Raw genomic sequence first — 17,028 nt, 5'->3', positions numbered from 1 at the left:
GCCACAACTTGGGGAGCAAAAGCCTGCAGACTCGGAGCTGAGGCCTGTTGTTATTGACGGCAGCAATGTCGCCATGAGGTAATAAAAGTAATATTAGCACGTGTCATACAACCACAGATTACTTTATTAACATCTTGCCCCCAATAAAATAGTGTCCATATGGACAAGATAGTGTCACACACGTTCTGCGGCTTTGTCAGCCCGTTCCAACACATTGCAAAGGTTCTCCGTTAGATTGATTTCCGGTGACTGTGGAGGCCATTGCAGCACAGCAGGCCCATTTTCATGTTCAAGAAACCAGTTTGAGACAATTTGAAGTTTGTATGAAGGTGACTTACCTGCTGGAAGTAGCCATCAGAACTTCCTACAGTCCAAAGGTGATAAACATGGTCTGCCGCAGTACTTAGGCAGGCTGGGGCATTTAAGTGATGCTTAGTTGGCGCTAAGATGCCGAACGTGTGGGTAGACAAAAACCACACAACATTACACCATCATGAACTGTTGATGCAAGGGCTTTTGGATGCATGTTAGTACATTAGTTCCACGTAATGCTGACCAGCGCTGCAATCAAGGCCAGGCAACATTTTCCCAATCTGTTGTTGCCTGATTATGGTGCCGGTGCATTATGTCTCATTGCTGGTTTTTTTTCCTCTCCTTGAAGCTGTTCTGTGTTAACCCGAGAGATTGTTCAGTGAAAATCCCAGAGTTGTCAGCAGTTTCTGAAATTATAAGACTAATGCATCTTTCACCACAGCAATCCTAGGTTCAAAGTCAATTTTATACCCTTTCTTTACTTTTCTGATGCTTAGTTTCAACTCCAAAATGCCCAAATGCAGTGAGTTAATGCTATGCAATGAGCTGATGTACCTGAGCTGTTGTACCTAATAAAGTGGCCAGCGAGCGTTGACCATTTCCTGAAATGATAACCCATCATAAAGATAATACTTTAACTCCTTTTGCAGTTTCTTATCTGAGGACCGTAAACCACAGTTGTGAGAAAACAATTTAGATATTCATCAGTTGTTGTAATTATTCATTCCGCTCTGACTTTTTCGCAGGAATTTTCACAGAGTTGGGTTATTTGACTCTTTAATGGGTGTTAACCACATGACCCGACCTTGTTTTGACAAAAAAAGCGACCGGTACGACACACAAATTCAGGAGCCCCTCCCCACCACAGCCAGGGGACACAATACATAAGGAAAAGGATGGTCCTTCAGTGAGATCATTCAAAGGCATGCGGTGTTGAAACAGTTCAACTGGATCTTGACTGCTTCCTTTAAGTGTATTTCCACTGAAAAGACTTTTAACTGATGTTCTCCTCCCCACACCCTTTTTCTTTTACAGTCACGGCAACAAGGAAGTCTTCTCATGCCGGGGAATAGAGTTGACAGTGAATTTCTTTCTGGACAGAGGTCATAACAACATTACTGTGTTTGTTCCCTCTTGGCGCAAAGAGCTGCCCCGAGCTGACACCCCCATAAAAGGTGAGGACACCTCCGACTGTGAAACAGCCAGCTGGCTCCTGTCAGGTAACCAGGCAGCTGGTTTACCTGACAGGAGAAATGATCTCTTTCCACTACGCAACATAAAACCTAAATGCAAGCATTACGGTTGATGCTTGGATAACAATAATCATTCTTAAATAAAAATACATATTACTCAGAAGGCTTAAAAAAAACTAACGAAGGCGCGTCTTTTTCTGTGTGGTTCGATGTGTACTAAGAAAATAACATTTCCCCTTAGCCTCAGAGTTCGGGCCTCTGCATGTTTTGACAAGCTTTTTTTTTTTTGCGAGCTGGGATTGTGTGAGATATGCAGCTTGCGGGGAAAAACAAGAAACACTCCAGTCATTGTCCTCAATCTTCAGGTTTGGTTAAATTTTTCCCATCCTAGACGAGAGCAGAACAGAATGTAGCTGCTTTGTACATCAACAAAGACAAATGAGAAGCGAATTTAGGATGTGTGGTAAAATGGGGTTCTTTTTGCCTAGCTATGACCTCCGCTTTCAATACGTTCCTTTACTGCTGCTGCGGGCATTGCATAATTTTTGATCAGTGAGTCACTGATTCACTTTCACATCATCCATTAGATGTTTTATAAAGACTTTCTTTAGTATGAATAAAGCTGAAACATGGATATGACGAAAAGACCAAGATTTGTTACTCATTGTTTTACCATGTAATACTAGTTCCTATGCTTCTACAAATCTTGTATAAGAGACTCACTGAACTGTTTCGGTGTTGTTAAATACTATAGATTGATAAAATATGTTTCAGTTCCCTAATGCTGAACTAGCTTCCTGATAGTATTACTTCACCTTAAGGCTCTTGTGATTTCAGTGTCGGTTCAGCCTGGGTGGAGTAAACCATAGGTTCTATTTTTGTCTGTGAATAAGGAAGTAAAAAAGAAAAAAAAAAAAAACATAGCCACCCCTGGGAAAGTCCCATCAGGAACTTTATATGTGTTTGTTTATTTTTTTTCCTCCATACCTACAGTAGTTTATTTGCAAAGTGCCAACAACAATCCACTGCTTTGGGACCAATGAAAAAAGCACCCGCATGAAAACGTGCCCCTGGCTAAACATTATTACTCAGCCAGTTTCCTGGTTCGTTTGTCAGGTTCATGGGTCATTTTACTTGACTTGTTCACTAACTTGTTTAATCGGTTTCCGTGTCTGTATTACGTTTTAATGGGACTTCTATTTGTTCTGTTTTTGTAATATTAATCTTGATAGCATTTGCTTTACTATTACTGCACCCTTTGTTAAATGCTTTTTTAAAGCCTTTTCATTCACAGAGCATAATGTGGATTAAGATATAACATTAACTATAATAACATATTAAAGCAAATTACTTTTCATTGTCTTACTTTTTCTGTAAATTTGTAGATACTCTGCTCTGTCTAAAGACAACCAATGTCTTTAGACATAGGTAAATTTCTCATACCTCATACTTTTCAAATTCAATATGAACTACAGAATCATACCGTAGATGGGGTGGCAATATTTTAACCAATCTTATTTTTTAGAATGATCGTACAACAAACATTAATGAATTTTAAAAACAAGAATTGGTGCAGAAGCTTAAAGAAAATCTGAATTAAACATTCATACAGGCTCAAATATATACATACACTTTAAATATCACTTACCAAATTGCAGAGAAACTACACACGTCTTTAGCCGGTTTCTTGCATTATCAGGGCCGGATATTTTACCACTTTTCTTATCAGAAAGTCTAGATGTCAGTTATAACACTTTCAAACTTTTTATAAATTAAATAAAGTTGAGTGTTTGAACAGAGCATTGAACCCAAACACTCAACAAAACTGGGTTTGGAATGTAATAGAGCAAATGTCACGGCCTCAGCCCCACTAAAAATGTCTTAACTATTTAAAAAACCACCAATGACTATTCAAAGTCAAATTTCTGCCAACAAGTGCTCAACTATCGAGCCAAAATGAGGTATTGAGCTTCTTGATGCCTACAAATAGTGTGCAGTTTCTTTCCAACTTGCAAAGAGACATTTAAACCAAATATTAGCTGAGGTGTATGTATATGTTTGAGTCTATATGTATACACTTTACCCTTCATGGATAAAAAAAAAACATAATAATTTGAATAATTTAAAACGTAATTCTTGTTTAAAAATCGATAAAAGAAATCCAGCATTCGACCAAAGCAAAAAAATAGTTGGAATATTTTAGTAAAAACCCTAAATCAATATGACGTTCATTCTTGTGATGAGTGCATGTATAATTCTGGCCAGGACTGCATAAAGAACGAAAAACACATGCATTTATCCACATTTTGTTGACTTGCTGCCATTTCAGATCAACACATTCTGTTGGAGCTGGAGAAACAGAAAATAGTGGCCTTCACCCCATCGCGCCGTGTCGGTGGCAAGCGAGTGGTTTGTTATGACGACCGCTTCATTGTCAAACTGGCATATGAGTCAGACGGGGTAATTGTGTCCAACGACACGTACCGTGATCTACAAGGAGAACGACCTGAGTGGAAGAAATGCATTGAGGAGAGGCTCCTCATGTACTCGTTTGTGAATGACAAGTAAGGAAATCGTGCCACACCTCCGTTACAGTGATATCTTCCAATGCTGCTGTTGCTTTAGTGTGAGGCATTTTGTGAAAGGGCCGGCTAGTTTATTAACATTTTTGTCTCTTTTTACAGGTTCATGCCTCCAGATGATCCTTTGGGTAGACATGGTCCTAGCCTTGACAACTTTCTTAGGAAAAGACCCCTGCCCGTGGAGCAGAAGAAACTACCCTGTCCATATGGTAAGAAATTATTGGCACAGAGATTAGGTATTTTAACCAGCAAACCAAGACATCCTGTGATGATTATTTTTGAAAACCCAGCTGGGTAATGAGGCATGGATTTCACAAAATACCCCAAAGTTAGAAAGTGTACCGATAACGAGAAAAAAGGGTAATCCAGTCTTGTGTTTTGGATTTCCAAGGTGCAACAAGTGAGCTGATCCGCTGGCATCCAGTAATCATAACAACATCAGTTCATACCGCTGCTGCCAGCCTGTACGGCCTCTCTCCTTTTTGACATGTCTTTCTTTCTTTTTCCTTTGATGTTGACTGGGAAGATTGCAGCTAAGTAAACTGTGCTGCAGGCGCATGCACGATGGGACTTTTTGCCGGAAGTGCCAGTCACCACGGCAGTTCTGCAGGAAAAGTTGCGACTTGAAAATTACTTTAATCAAACCTCCTGGGTAGTCTCTGCAGTGTACTTATGTACAGCTCAAACATTTGGATTCAGCCCAACGGAACAGAAGTAAACACTTCCTAATGAGGAGTTTATTTAAGAAATATGGGACTAAAGTGCAGAAAATAGAAAGAAAACTACGAAGAGACATATTTAAAAATAAATCTAATGGGCTACCATTTGCTGTATGTGACGGCACATGTATCACTTGCATGTTTCAGTGGAAGTTGGTTTTTGTGAGTTTGAATTTCTTCTCCTAATTAAATAACAATTTAGAACTAAACTGATGAATAAATGATACAACCATGACATGATTTCTAGGAGACAAACCATAACTACTGTAAGTTTGAATGATTTAACAGGGATGTCTAGCTGGTAGCTTTGACTACATCTTGTTTTGGTGCTACAGTTGCAACTTTCTAACTGAAAAATGTGTGGTTTTTATTTATTTCAGATAAAAAGTGCACTTATGGCATCAAGTGTAAGTATTACCATCCTGAGCGGGCAAACCACTCCTACCTGTCCCTGGCTGATGAGCTGAGGGAGAAAGCACAGATTTCTACTGTAAAAGAAGAGAGAAAGGCCAGATCTTCGGTCAGCTATCCTCAGTCTGAGCCTGAGCCTTTCCATCCTCGACACAGACATCTCCCTTGGGATCAACAGAGTTACTCGGTTCCTCGTCAAATTAGTGAAAATAAACTAGTGCCCTGGGAAGAGTTCAGAAAAAGCCCCAACCAGATTTTGTCTCCGGTAAATGGAGGACAGTGTCAGAACGAATACCCTGGGTTGCATTTTAAGCCCAATCATTACTATCCCGGCATGTCTCAGGAAAATTTTGATTCTGGTTTTGGCTCAACTGAGAGCCACTACTCGGACATGTTGCCACCCCTCAGCGGCACCCACAGACCTGGGCCTCAGCATCGGAGCGCCTTCGCCGGACCCCAGCATGCCTCAGTTCATGGGGAGAAAAACAGTACCAGTCATTGTAACGGATGCTGTTCATCTCCTCATCGGCAACATCGCAGCAACATCGACTGCAGCGGTCAACCCCTCTGCAACACCTACCTTTCAGATATGTTCCCATACAGTGCGCATCAACAGCGGAGCCTTCCCGCCCATTTGCACAACGCCGCAGCCCCCCCTCTCCATCAGCATTACTGGTCAGATCCCTTTCAGTGTGCTCCCCAAGCCAGAACATCGTGCCCTGTCCCGTCTCTGGCCTACCCTTCACACTGCCACAGCTCCTGCTGCTCTTATAACAATCAGCAGTACCAACCCTGGGGGCAACAACGCCCCCCGCCACCTTCTGCTGCCTTCGAACAACAGAGGTCAGAGATGCGCAAGAAACTGCAAGCCATCTTTAACCCTCACCAAGTGGACCGGGTCATGGAGATGTTCCCGCACCTGGTGGACGCTGAAAAAATGGCTGCAGAGATACTGAACATGAAAGCTCAGGGGATGATATTCTGATTGCGTGTGTCGTGCTCTTCAATCTGAAATATCGATATGATCAGGATTATTGCGTTTAAGGGTCACAGCAATCAAATGATCAGCAAGGTCGGCGACAAGAAACTGTCGATCTCAAATTTCAATGTCGGCATGTCAAGTACAGCCACATCAATGTTGTTATAGCGGGAATTAATACACTATAGTTATGTTAAGTATTGCCAACAATACACATTAAACCCATCACAGTGTACTGGGCCTAGTCAGTACACATCAGCCATGTTTTTTTTTTTTTGAGAATAATTGTTCCTTTACAACAGAGAGAAAAAACGATGAGAAAAATTGCTGGGCGCCGTGGAAGTGACCTCCAGTGCGGGTTGTTGTAATTGAATAGATCTGTAACTCTTGCCCATTACCCTATAGGGTTTACTAAGCTACAGTAAATGGTTGCTTTTATGTCTGTTGAATGTTATTTTTATGTTTATGTAAGTTAAAACAACTTAACATGTTAGGAGGACACTGAACACTTGTTCAGCTTATTGGTAGCGAGCTATTTGACCTTCAAGCGCTTAAGATTACCTTTGTTCGGTTCTGCTTGAAATGTTAAAATGTCTACACTAGTCAAACCTGAACCGAATAACTCTATGCTAAGCAGATATTCTTTAAAACATCACTATGTGATTTGTGAAACCTTTTATTCTGTTTGTGAAAATGTAAAGCGTTTTCTACTCATCATTTAAATCTACTATGACTATTTATGTGCTAATGTAAACCCCTGCTTGCTGGTACTGAGAGCAGAGGCTGAGCTAAGACCACAGAAAGCGGTGATGGATTAAATTGTTATCTTAAATAGAAATAAAATTGATAGATTCGTCAGCTACCAAAATGATCATTAGTTGCAGCCCTATGTCAGTCTGAGATGAGAAAAATCATTTGTGAGAGCATTAATTTAGAAGATAATGTACCAATACCCTGATTCTTTGCTATCTTTTATTATGGCAGAGAAATGTACCCCAATATTCATGAGAAGTCAATGTTGAGTTCTGTGTTTGACACGGTGGTCAAATGTAACCCTGCCGTCCATATTTCGGATGAAATGTGCCTCCAGACCAAAGATGACCGGGTTTCAGGAGTTTTGACTGTTGATGCATATTGTGTCAAATGTTATTTTTAAGTTCTCATGTTGCATGACATGTTTTTATGCTTTTGGTTTCACTTGAGTCGTCTGTAACAGTCTGGGGTCATTCAGTATTATCTGTGATCTACAGTTCTAATCTCACAAGGAAACTGAACAGAGGTGACTACTGAAAGCACTGTCCGTATTTAAGGAATTTACCAAGTGTGCCCTTCCTGTAAATGTGCTCCATTTCCACGAAACATGCACCAATAAAAATGTAAATTATGTACGTATTGAAGTGACTGTTTTAATGAAAATGGAAATAAAATTTGGAAATCTATTCAATTCAATTTTATTTTTATAGCGCCAATTCGTGAAGAAAGTCATCTCAAGGCACTCTACAAAGCCAAATTCAATCAGACCACACAGATTGGGTCAGATTATAGAGATTGGTCAAAAATTTCCTATGTAAGGGAACCCAGTTGATTGCATCAAAGTCCCGACAAGCAGCATTCACTCCTTGAGAAGCATAGAGCCACAGGTAGAGTCGTCTGCATTGTCCATGGCTTTGCAGCAATCCCTCATACTGAGCAAGCATAAAGCGACAGTAGAAAGAAAAACTCCCCATTAACGGGAATGGGAAATCTGTTCTCTTAAAATTTGAATTATTAGTTTGTATTATTTTTGGGGGAAAAAGAGTGTAGCAAACAGGCCTCAGTAGATCTTTTCACCTACTTTTATCTTCTTTCTCCACGTTTCTTATAATTGACGTTCTATACTTCAACTATAAGCCACCACAGCCTCACACCGCTTGCCAGTAACATGAATGCTTTTATAACCTTAAAATTTGATAATAAGAATGAGTCTGTCAATATGTCAAAGCATATATTACATAAATTATCTTGTTTTGGTATAGAAATTCATAGTTTTTAAAAATCCATTATTAATTAACTATAATACACTTTATTGTGGTAAACTCTTAAAGTGGGCCTGTCTTTTTTTTAGCAGAATTACTTGTTGGAAGTCAGTTCAGCCTGGAGTCAGCAATTTCATCATCTGCTCTATCTCTGTGTTGGTGTTCTATTTTGCTTTTTCTTGTCTAAATAAAGGGGTAAAATATGAATATATTTATAATTGACTGGCAATGTGACCCTACATTGTTGAAAACCTGCTTCTGATTGGCTGATCGGGCTGACCTGAAAACTACTGTCTTTGAACACTGCTGGCGCTCCCAGTACGCTGAGGAGAAACAGAATCAGCAATTTTTGCTCAAGTAAGTCAGGCCCAAGGTCTGATTACCCTCTTAATATTGATCTGGCTGCAATAGTTTTATTTATTTTTTTTCACCAAAGTCCTTGTTACTTTCGTTAAATTTTTGCATGACCTTTCTCAAAGCTTCATCTCGTTTTTCTTCTACACTTCAGATGAAACAGTGGAAACCTCTCTCAGCTTCTTAAGCTTTAAGAAGCAGACTGTATTGAGAGTTTATGAATTTTTAGAACAGGCCAGTAATAGAGTGGGTTTCTATAAAATTGAAACAACTCCAAATTAAGTAATAAATCTGTAGGGGTTCATGCAAATGCTTTTTATATACTTTTAAGGTCTTGAAAACCGAACGTATTATCCAGTTGGATTAACTGAAAAGAAAAGGAAAAATAAAAAACCAGGGAAATAGCTTTACATTAATTTGTCAAAATCTCTTTTTCACCACACGTCACATTTGTAACAGATTGTTACTCTGGCAAAATACACTTAACACCTTTAGTTTTGCACAGCTATGAGGCAGGGAAGGATTGTAGGAACCAATAAATTATGTTGAGATTTGCCCTGAATTGGTTTTGCTGTTTCCCCTAAAATAAACAAAAGGAAATTGCAGATGCTGAGAGGCTTACCTACTGCGTATGAGATGCTGATTAATCCATAACTTATCACTTCACAGAACCCCGCTCTGAGAGTTCTGATATGAAAAAGAAACAACTTTGTATCTTTCGTATTTGTTTTGCCAAAACTTGACAAGGTCATCTTTAGGCCATTTCGACAAGTTATCGAGGGATTTCATCTGCAAAACTGGTATAGCAGCCAAAAACTGTGAGCATTATCAGTGCTTAGTTGTAAAAAAATCTAACCGTATCCATTGTATTGTGAGCAAACACAGGAACTGCAAAAAGATATCTAAGCAATGTCTACTTTTGTTCTACCGACTTTCTATCAACAAATGATTCTTGTGTATTAATTCAGGCACATTTTCCGAGGCCATATAGGGTGCCTTTATTTCTGACAGAGTCGTGTCTGTTTCGACTATTTCAGAGATTTAAAATATGCGCACCAGCCAGATGCAGCCACAATGACGCGTGTGTGTGTTTGTGATTTATCTGTGCAATCATGCCTATAACCTTACATGCGTAACAGCATGTAACGATATGTAAAAAAAAAACACTGTTAGGCAATTTCATCAAGGTGTTCAGTTGCCACAAATGCTGTTGAGAAATGCATTTGAGAGTCGCAAGAAGTCACGAAGAGAGGAAAATGTTTCTACATGTTTAAATGCCAACAATATGATATTCTGTCAACTTGTCGTAAAAATATGTGGCTGTTTCTGAAAAGTTAGATACAGCAAATAAAGGAATAAGCTGTGGTTCAGTAATTGACTTAAGTTTCCTTAAACGATATGTTTACTCATTTTGACTTTAATTGGGCACATATTCAAAGGAAAGAAAGTGTTTTATAAGCTGTAAATCTGTTTAAGACAGTTATTATACAGTTGTAGGTTTGCCGTTGTCTGGGCTCAGTTTGAAAGACACTTTATTCTTGACTTTAAAGACTCTTTTTAATAACATTTTTATATTTCTATTTTGTTTTGCTTTGCAGCTGACCTTAAAGACATCTTTATGTAGAGAGAGAAAAAAAACGAAATTACTTTGTGTAAAACAATTTTATTTTCATCTTAACCTTTACATATTGCCTTTAAACCAGATTCTTTAAAAAAAAAATTGCTTTACATGAAAAATTATTGATTTCAAATCTCTCCTTTGAAAATACACAAATGTTACATGTTAGCTGTCATACATATGATATATGTCATTCTAGAAATTTATTGAATTATATGTTACCTTTGACATGAACTACCTTCTCCAAATAGCTAGCTTACTGCTGTGTCTAATGCTCTTCCTGATACACGGGCTTCTGTTATTCCCAGGCCATCAGCAGCTTGTGGAATGGCACAAAGGCGCCATGTCCCGGTTTGCTGCCAGGAAAAGGAAATTATATTTAGATTAAGGAATTAACAATTTTGTGAATAGAACAACACAAGTCACACATACACACTTTCAACCTCGTGGAAATATTTTATTTCATGTTTTTTTTTTTTATTAATAAAGTAGTTATAGAGAAAATACCTTTTTTCATTGTGTCAGACAAACCCATGCCTCACCTTTAAACGCTATAACTTGAACCTGCTTAGCAGGCTTTGAAATTGCAAAAAGCGTGTCAGTAAGTCAGGGTGTGTGAAGCTGTTTTTTGTCTTAATTGCATGACATCCATGTACACTAGTTTAAAAAAAAACAATAAAGCAGTAACTTTGGTTAAATAAATGAAAACATGTTTGTTTAAAAATGTTTTCTGTTTTTGTTTTTTTACTTCAAAAGAAGTTGTGGCAGTATCTAAGCAAAGCATTACTGAGAACATTTTAGTGGACAAACCAAAAGTGAAATAACGCACTCACAAAATTTCAGATTGACAAAAAATATCCACAAGGTGCTTGATATATTTTTTTAATTAGTTACCATTCAAAGTATGCCTGTCCATTGTGCGTGCCGTCACACAGTGAGGCGTCATGACTCTGCAGCTCCACACCAAGCTGCAGCTCTGGCTCCCCCTGCAGGTGGCCCAGGAAACGAACTGTCCCCGTGCTGATCCGGCCAGATGGCAGCATGATCCTAACCCGGTGACCCAGTTGCAAGTCCATTGGTGAGTGAGGGACAAAAACCCGATGTGGGCCGTGAGAAGCTTTCCAGGATTGCACACTTCAGAAAGGAAGAAATAAGTTAGTTCTACAACAAAGACTGATGTATCCTTGTTCAAATTTGCAGCTTGATCACTGTTTGATTTTTTTTTTTTTTTTTGGCTGTGAGTAAAACAGAAAAGGGTTTTATTTTGTTACCATATTGAGTAGTTTGAAGAAGGAAATGAAATCAGCAGTTGGTTTTATTATCTTTACACAAAATCAACAAACAAAAATGAATTGCCATCTATCCATCCATAGTCTTCCGCTTATCCGGGGTCGGGTCGCGGGGTTAGCAGCTTCAGTACGGAGGCCCAGACGTCCCTCTCCCCGGCCTCTTGGGCCAGCTCCTCCAGGGGAATCCCAAGGCGTTCCCAGGCCAGCCGAGAGACATAGTCCCTCCAGCGTGTCCTGGGCCTCCCTCTGGGCCTCCTCCCGGTGGGACGTGCCCAGAACACCTCACCAGGGAGACGTCCAGGAGGCATCCTGACCAGATGCCTGAGCCACCTCAACTGGCTCCTCTCGACGTGGAGGAGCAGCGGCTCTACTGTGAGTCCTCCCTGGATGACTGATCTCCTTACCCTGTCTCTAAGGTAGAGCCCAGACACACTATGGAGAGATCTAATTTCGGCCGCTTGTATCTCGTTCTTTCGGTCACGACCCAAAGCTCGTGACCATAGATGAGGGTAGGAACGTAGATAGACCGGTTAATCGAGAGCTTCGCCTTTTGGCTCAGCTCTCTCTTCACCACAACGGAGCGGTACAGCACCCGCTTCACAGCAGACGGCGCACCAATCCACCTGTCGATCTCCCGCTCCATCTTCCCCTCATTCGTGAACAAGACCCCAAGATACTTGAACTCCTCCACTAGGGGCAGCACATCCTCCCCAACCCAGAGGAGGCACTCTACCCTTGTCCGGCTCAAGACCATGGTCTCGGATTTGAAGGTACTGATTCTCATCCCGGCCGCTTCGCACTCGGCTGCGAACCGCTCTAGTGGGAGCTGTAGATCACGCCCTGATGAAGCCAATAGGGCCACGTCATCCGCGAATAGCAGAGACGCAATCCTAAGGCCCCCAAAACAGATCCCCTCAACACCTTGGCTGTGCCTAGAAATTCTGTCCATAAAAGTTATGAACAGAATCGGTGACAAAGGGCAACCTTGGCGGAGTCCAACTCTCACCGGAAATGAGTGTACTACAGTACACTCACCGGCCACTTTATCAGTGACATCTTGCTAATTTCGGATTGGACCCACAATCTGCACACATTTCATGACATAGAGCAAGGCATCAAAAACATTCCTTGGAGGTTTTGGTCCATACTGACATGAAAGCATCACATGATTACTGCACATTTGTCAGCTACACATCCACAATGCCAATTTCCTGTTCTACAATATCCCAAGGATGCATTGTTGGGGTTAGATTGTGGACGTCATTGTAATACACTGAAATTAGTGTCACTTTCAAAGAACATCTTGAGATTATTTGAGCTCTGTGACATGGCGCATGGTTCTACTACTTATGTAGCTACAGTTGAATGGAAAACTCCCCTTTAACAGCAGAACCAGGTTCAGCGTGAGGGGCCATCTGCACTGACCAAAACACATACGACAAAAAACAGAGAAACGTTGATCCAGGAGTACTTTCTATGTGGGAGAAAAGTAACAAAGGTTACTAGCTCCTTTAATGGCTTCGTCTAGGTGAGAAACATAATAAGAAGATAAGCTCTGAGCCAGTTTTCAAGTATAGAGGATGAAAGAGAGCACGTAGTGGCAGTAAAAGGTCAGCCAATATCTATGTCTGGGAGAGAGACAGGGTAACAATGAAAGCCAGGGCCGAGTGTATCATCAACAGAAGGAAAATGTGAAGTTGTTGATAACAGTAGCTCAGCCTCCCTGGAAGCACAGTCGCAGTGCCACAGCTAAACAGATCACAAGGGCAGATTAAGGTACTATGAAGAGAGTAAACAGACTTTTAACTTCATGTCCATGCGTTAAAAGTTGAAACAATAGCAAATAATGCATCAATGGAGAGTAGTACAAGAGTAGTACAAGAATGTAGCGTGAGGTTCCTGTGGAACCAACTCCCAGTTTTGGTCCATGAGGCAGACACCCTGCTACTTTTAAGACTAGACTTAAAACTTTCCTTTTTTGACAAACCTCATAGTTAGTGGCTGAGGTTGTCCTGGGTTATCTCTGTAGTTATGTTGCTATAGGCTTAGGCTGCTGGAGGAGATCAGGGATCAACTGCCAGTCCCATTTAACATAGAAAGGATTCCTTGATCAATGTGTGCTTCTGTGCTTTTTGTGTCTCTGTTCTGTCTTCTCTAACCCCCAGTTGGTCGAGGCAGATGACCGCTCATACTGAGCCTGGTTCTGCTGGAGGCTTCTTTCTGTTAAAGAGGAGGTTTCCTCTCCACTGTTGCTTCATGCTTGCTCAGTATGAGGGATTGCTGCAAAGCCATGGACAATGCAGACGACTCTCCCTATGGCTCTACACTCTTTGAGGAGGAGTGAATACTGCTTCTCAAGACTCGGTGCAATCTGCTGGCTTTCCTTATATAGGGGTTTGCCCTGATGATTTGAGAGAATTTGACTTTGTAAAGTGCCTTGAGATGATATGTGTTGTGAATTGGAACTATATAAATAAGAGTTTATTGAATATTCTGTGTTATTATTTGCCACATTGACCTCCTATGCCTTTAAAACTAAACAGAGCATTAATGGAGGCACCAATTTTGTTTTGTTGCTTCACTATTTATTCGCCGACTGGGCCATCACCTGAATAACTTTTTCCGGTATTGATTCTTACCACAGTAGAATAAAGTGTTGGGTGATTCAGAACTGCAAACCTAGGAAGTGCAGCTCTACAGGAGCTCAGACAATCAGAACCCTGTCATTGGGTTGTACAGGAAGCTAATATTTGAACAGACAGCGTTAGCTCATGTTGTCTTGGAGGTTTACTACGTTACTGTTGCAGATCCAGGAGCTTTACGGGCATTTCCTTGTTGTGCTCCAACACCAGTGTTGTACCATCAGCTTAGCATGTAACATGTTTCAGCATGTTGTTTTTCCTGTCCGTCCGCCTTATAGGAAAAGTTCATCCAAACGTTTTTTTTCTTGTTGAGAAATACAGGTTGCATGCTTTGTCTAGCTGTCCCCAATGTACTCAGTGTAACTCTGCTGTGTCAATGTAGCAGACACAGCAGAGTTTACAACTTGCAGCAGAAGATGACCCTGCTTGTTATGGTCAGGTGAGGCTGCAGGGGTCAGAGGGGCTGAGCCTCTGTTACTGCAGTGCTGCAGCCAGAAGTGCAGCATTTTGGGCAAATGTTAATGGATCAGTTTATATTGATTTTGTCGCTAATACGTATCTCTGAATAATAAATTTTTTAGTACTGATTATATCGAGGTATCGAATATTTTGACAACCCTACTCATGATATGACAGATTGTATCCTGGGGTGTCTCCTCCCAGATCCTGACTTGGGGATCATTGAGCTCCTGGATAGTCCGAGGTGCAACTGGTTGGTGTCGAATGGACCTAAACATAAAGTAATGTTCTATTGCATTTAGAACTGCCAGCATACTCTTGCCACATGAAGCTGGGCATTATCATGCACCTGGAGGAACCCAGGGCCCATTGTACCAGTGAAAGGTCTAACAGTGGGTTTTCATCCCAGTACCTAATAGCGGTCAGGGTGCCATGTTCATCGTTCTTAGGTCTTTGCGTCTCTCCATGCATATGCCTCTCCAGACCAACACTAACCCACCACCAAACTATTCTTGCAGAACAAAGTTGGAGGCAGCATGACTTCTACCACACTATCTCCAGATCCTTTCACATTGGTTACTCATGGTAATTGAATGCCATTGCTATAACTGAAGTGGAAAAAGGTTGATGTCTCTTAATATTTGACACACAGGCAACTCAGTTATCAAGGTTTGCTTTTATGGATATGCCGACCTGCCCATTTCATGACTGTACCTTGAGGCTGAAGATAAAGAAGAAGATCTTGAGCTCAGTGGGGTTGACAAGGATCCCTGGCTCCCTGACAAACTGCATGGGTGGCTGTCACTTCTTGATGACACTTTGGATCTTTTGTGTTGGTAGAAACCACCTATTCGTCAGAGACACAGTAAGTGTTGTCATCAAGGACAAATAATAATGGTTTCAACTGTACAGTTGCATAATGTGATTGCTTTCGTTTACTTGACTGCTCATCCAAATCATCTCCATTGTCCCTCTGCCCCTCATAGGTTCCCACTTTCAGCAGAATCTCAGCCTCAGAGAAAACCTGAGGAGAACAAGACCAGGATTAATCCGAACCATCGCCACAGACCCGACAACTCCTGCAAACATTTTAGCAAGCGCACCTGATTACGCAACTCTTCCTGTTGTCTTTGAAGCTCGGAAAATCTCTTTTCCCATGATGCTCGCTCGCAGGCGAATCTGGTCTTGATCGACAGGATCTCTCTCTCGGTTTTGGTCACTCGTTTGTGCAGTGCGTTAACGCGGTCAGGGCTCCCTGGGATAGTTGCAGTCACTTTGCTTTCACAAGCTGTTAAATGACAACAGATAATACATGCCGCTCTGTGTGTATGACAGAGATGTGAAGGTGATTTACGAATCAAAGACGGGTTTATAGCAACAGCAGCAGAAAAACGAAACTTTTAGAAACCACAAAAGGCCTTTCAGAAAACACTGATTCTTTTAAAACACAGACGGCGTGGGATATAACATGAAATTCAAACTTCTATGGCATTATCAAATAAAACACCATTAACTGTACAGACTTGTTCTCGTTTGATTTTACAAAATCCTTACCCACATGTCGTGTCACCTGTCTGCTTTTCTCCTCTGCAATGTGCTTTTGCCTTGGTAGGAATCTGATTGCATTGTACGGACAGATCTGCAGAGCAAATGAGCACCATGAATTATACAACCCCGATTAAAAGGTGTGACTAAAACAACATGCAAATGAGACTCACCCACAGAAACCTGCAAGTGCAGAGTATCCCATTGTATGTCCACGTAAATAATGTCTGTAGGACGTATGCTGTCATTTTTGGACATGGCCCACTCACGTCATGCTGTTCTAATTAGATGAACAAACCAACTGTTTGTACCTATTGTTCACATATTTGTTTATCTAACAAAGCTGTTGGAGGACAGACATACACTTAAAAAAATAATTAAAGAATTTTGAATCTATACATTATGTTAACGATATGATATGGTGGTCTTACGAGGTTACACTAAAGCAAGTAGTTTGTTTTTTTCACCTTACAGTATTCACAAATTCACTATTTGAAAATGTATATAACACCGACCTTTTCCAGAGGCTCATCTGTAAGTCAGAAAAAAAACTCCAAAGTGAGGTCAGAAGTAGGCAATATCCCCCATTTCTGATCAATGAGCTTCTATCTTAGTTCTCTGATGAATGTTACTGTGGCGCATAGGGCTCACTGACCTGTTGCTATGCACCAGCTTCGCGTGAACTGCTTTTGACGACTGCCTGGTAGGTAAATCTCGCCTAATCTTCTTAGCCATGCAATTACACAGTCCGGTTGCAGGCCGGCTCCTTAATTTGGTCTGCTGAGCCTCATAGCGTGTATAAACTGGAAAGAAAACCTGCTGTGCAACTAGTGTCTGTTGTTTGACGTATTGAGCAACTAAATGTTGAGACAAATCTCTCTTCTTTTTTTTTGGGCACTTTCAGAGCTGA

General features: G+C 40.9%; 2 protein-coding genes across 5 annotated transcripts; one reads left to right on the top strand and one right to left on the bottom strand.

Moving 5' to 3' along the window:
• On the top strand, nucleotides 1-7,635 carry LOC105937441 (endoribonuclease ZC3H12A; the record flags this gene model as incomplete). Its single annotated transcript, XM_036133132.1, is given in 5 exon segments — nucleotides 1-78; nucleotides 1,348-1,487; nucleotides 3,835-4,069; nucleotides 4,190-4,296; nucleotides 5,187-7,635. Coding segments are annotated over 5 exon segments (1,576 nt in total), but the record flags the coding sequence as incomplete, so codon positions are not given.
• A 2,579-nt stretch (nucleotides 7,636-10,214) lies between these two features.
• Nucleotides 10,215-16,819, bottom strand: LOC105937444 (centrosome-associated protein 350). 4 transcript variants are annotated; one of them, XM_021324647.2, is made up of 8 exons: nucleotides 16,634-16,819; nucleotides 16,292-16,398; nucleotides 16,132-16,212; nucleotides 15,677-15,861; nucleotides 15,513-15,597; nucleotides 15,288-15,420; nucleotides 11,078-11,317; nucleotides 10,215-10,539 (listed from the first exon to the last, which is right to left on the bottom strand). In XM_021324647.2, the coding sequence occupies exons 2-8, from the start codon at nucleotides 16,374-16,376 to the stop codon at nucleotides 10,482-10,484; spliced, it is 867 nt and encodes a 288-aa protein (XP_021180322.2). In that variant the 5' UTR covers nucleotides 16,377-16,398; nucleotides 16,634-16,819; the 3' UTR covers nucleotides 10,215-10,481. The 4 variants fall into 4 exon arrangements, with proteins under 4 accessions (XP_021180322.2, XP_021180323.2, XP_021180324.2 ...); XM_021324648.2 differs by having other exon boundaries at nucleotides 16,292-16,393; XM_021324649.2 differs by having other exon boundaries at nucleotides 16,128-16,212; nucleotides 16,634-16,818.
• Between the last annotated feature and the right edge of the window lie 209 nt (nucleotides 16,820-17,028).

This window comes from Fundulus heteroclitus, chromosome 3, assembly GCF_011125445.2.
Source record: "Fundulus heteroclitus isolate FHET01 chromosome 3, MU-UCD_Fhet_4.1, whole genome shotgun sequence".
In the NCBI taxonomy this organism is placed as follows: Eukaryota; Metazoa; Chordata; class Actinopteri; order Cyprinodontiformes; family Fundulidae; genus Fundulus; species Fundulus heteroclitus.
Note: the sequence above shows the minus strand (reverse complement) of the source record. Positions and strands in the feature narration are given on the sequence as shown.

Bases quoted from the DNA above. Each gene is read 5' to 3' on its own strand.
- LOC105937444 (XM_021324647.2), bottom strand. From the start codon at position 16,376: ATGTCCAAAAATGACAGCATACGTCCTACAGACATTATTTACGTGGAC. The intron at 15,862-16,131 runs GTGGGTAAGGAT...GTCATTTAACAG, and splicing joins GCAGACAGGTGACACGACAT to CTTGTGAAAGCAAAGTGACT. The intron at 11,318-15,287 runs GTACAGTCATGA...TCCTTTCTGAAG, and splicing joins TCTTTATCTTCAGCCTCAAG to TGTGCAATCCTGGAAAGCTT.